The sequence below is a fragment of the Eimeria tenella genome, genomic scaffold (genome assembly GCF_000499545.2).
Source record: "Eimeria tenella Houghton genomic scaffold, Eth_scaff2363, whole genome shotgun sequence".
NCBI classification, from domain to species: Eukaryota; Apicomplexa; class Conoidasida; order Eucoccidiorida; family Eimeriidae; genus Eimeria; species Eimeria tenella.
In genome coordinates, this window is record NW_013542225.1 from 4282 (window position 1) to 4759 (window position 478).

Consider the following 478-nt stretch of genomic DNA (forward strand, 5'->3'; position numbering starts at 1 on the left):
GCTTTGGGAGACCCTCTCTAGCCTCCCGACGTCTAACGCGGTGCTGCAGGAGGAAGGAAGGACAGCAGCAGCAGCAGCAGCAGCAACAGCAGCAGCAGCAGCAAAGAGAGAAGCAGCGGGAGAAGCAGCAACTGCTGCAGCAGCTCAAGTCAGGAAGCTAATTGCAGGGCTTCTGGTTCTTAAGAAGGCTTTGCTGGTGCTGGCCGAGAGACCCCGCGCTGCTGCTGCTGCTGCTGCTGCTGTTGGTGTAGAGCCCGATTTGCTGCTCTCCGCAGGCACAGGACAAACTGCAGCCGTGGCGTTTGCTGCTACTGTCGCTGCTGCTGCTGCTGCTGCAGTTGAGAGGCTCAGAGCGCTGCTGCTGCGCATTGCTACTGCTGCAGTTGCTGCTGCAGCGAACAACAAAACACGGGTGATTGGCTCTGTCCATATGCGGCAGCAGCCGCTGCTGCTGCAACAGCTGCTGCAGCAGCAGCAG

At 59.8% G+C, this 478-nt stretch overlaps 1 protein-coding gene across 1 annotated transcript; it reads right to left on the reverse strand.

The window, feature by feature from the left end:
- Positions 1-157: 157 nt before the first annotated feature.
- Positions 158-430, reverse strand: ETH_00040530 (uncharacterized protein; the record flags this gene model as incomplete). Its single annotated transcript, XM_013374900.1, has 1 exon — positions 158-430. One exon carries the CDS (start codon positions 428-430, stop codon positions 158-160), a length of 273 nt encoding a protein of 90 aa, XP_013230354.1.
- Positions 431-478: the final 48 nt, after the last annotated feature.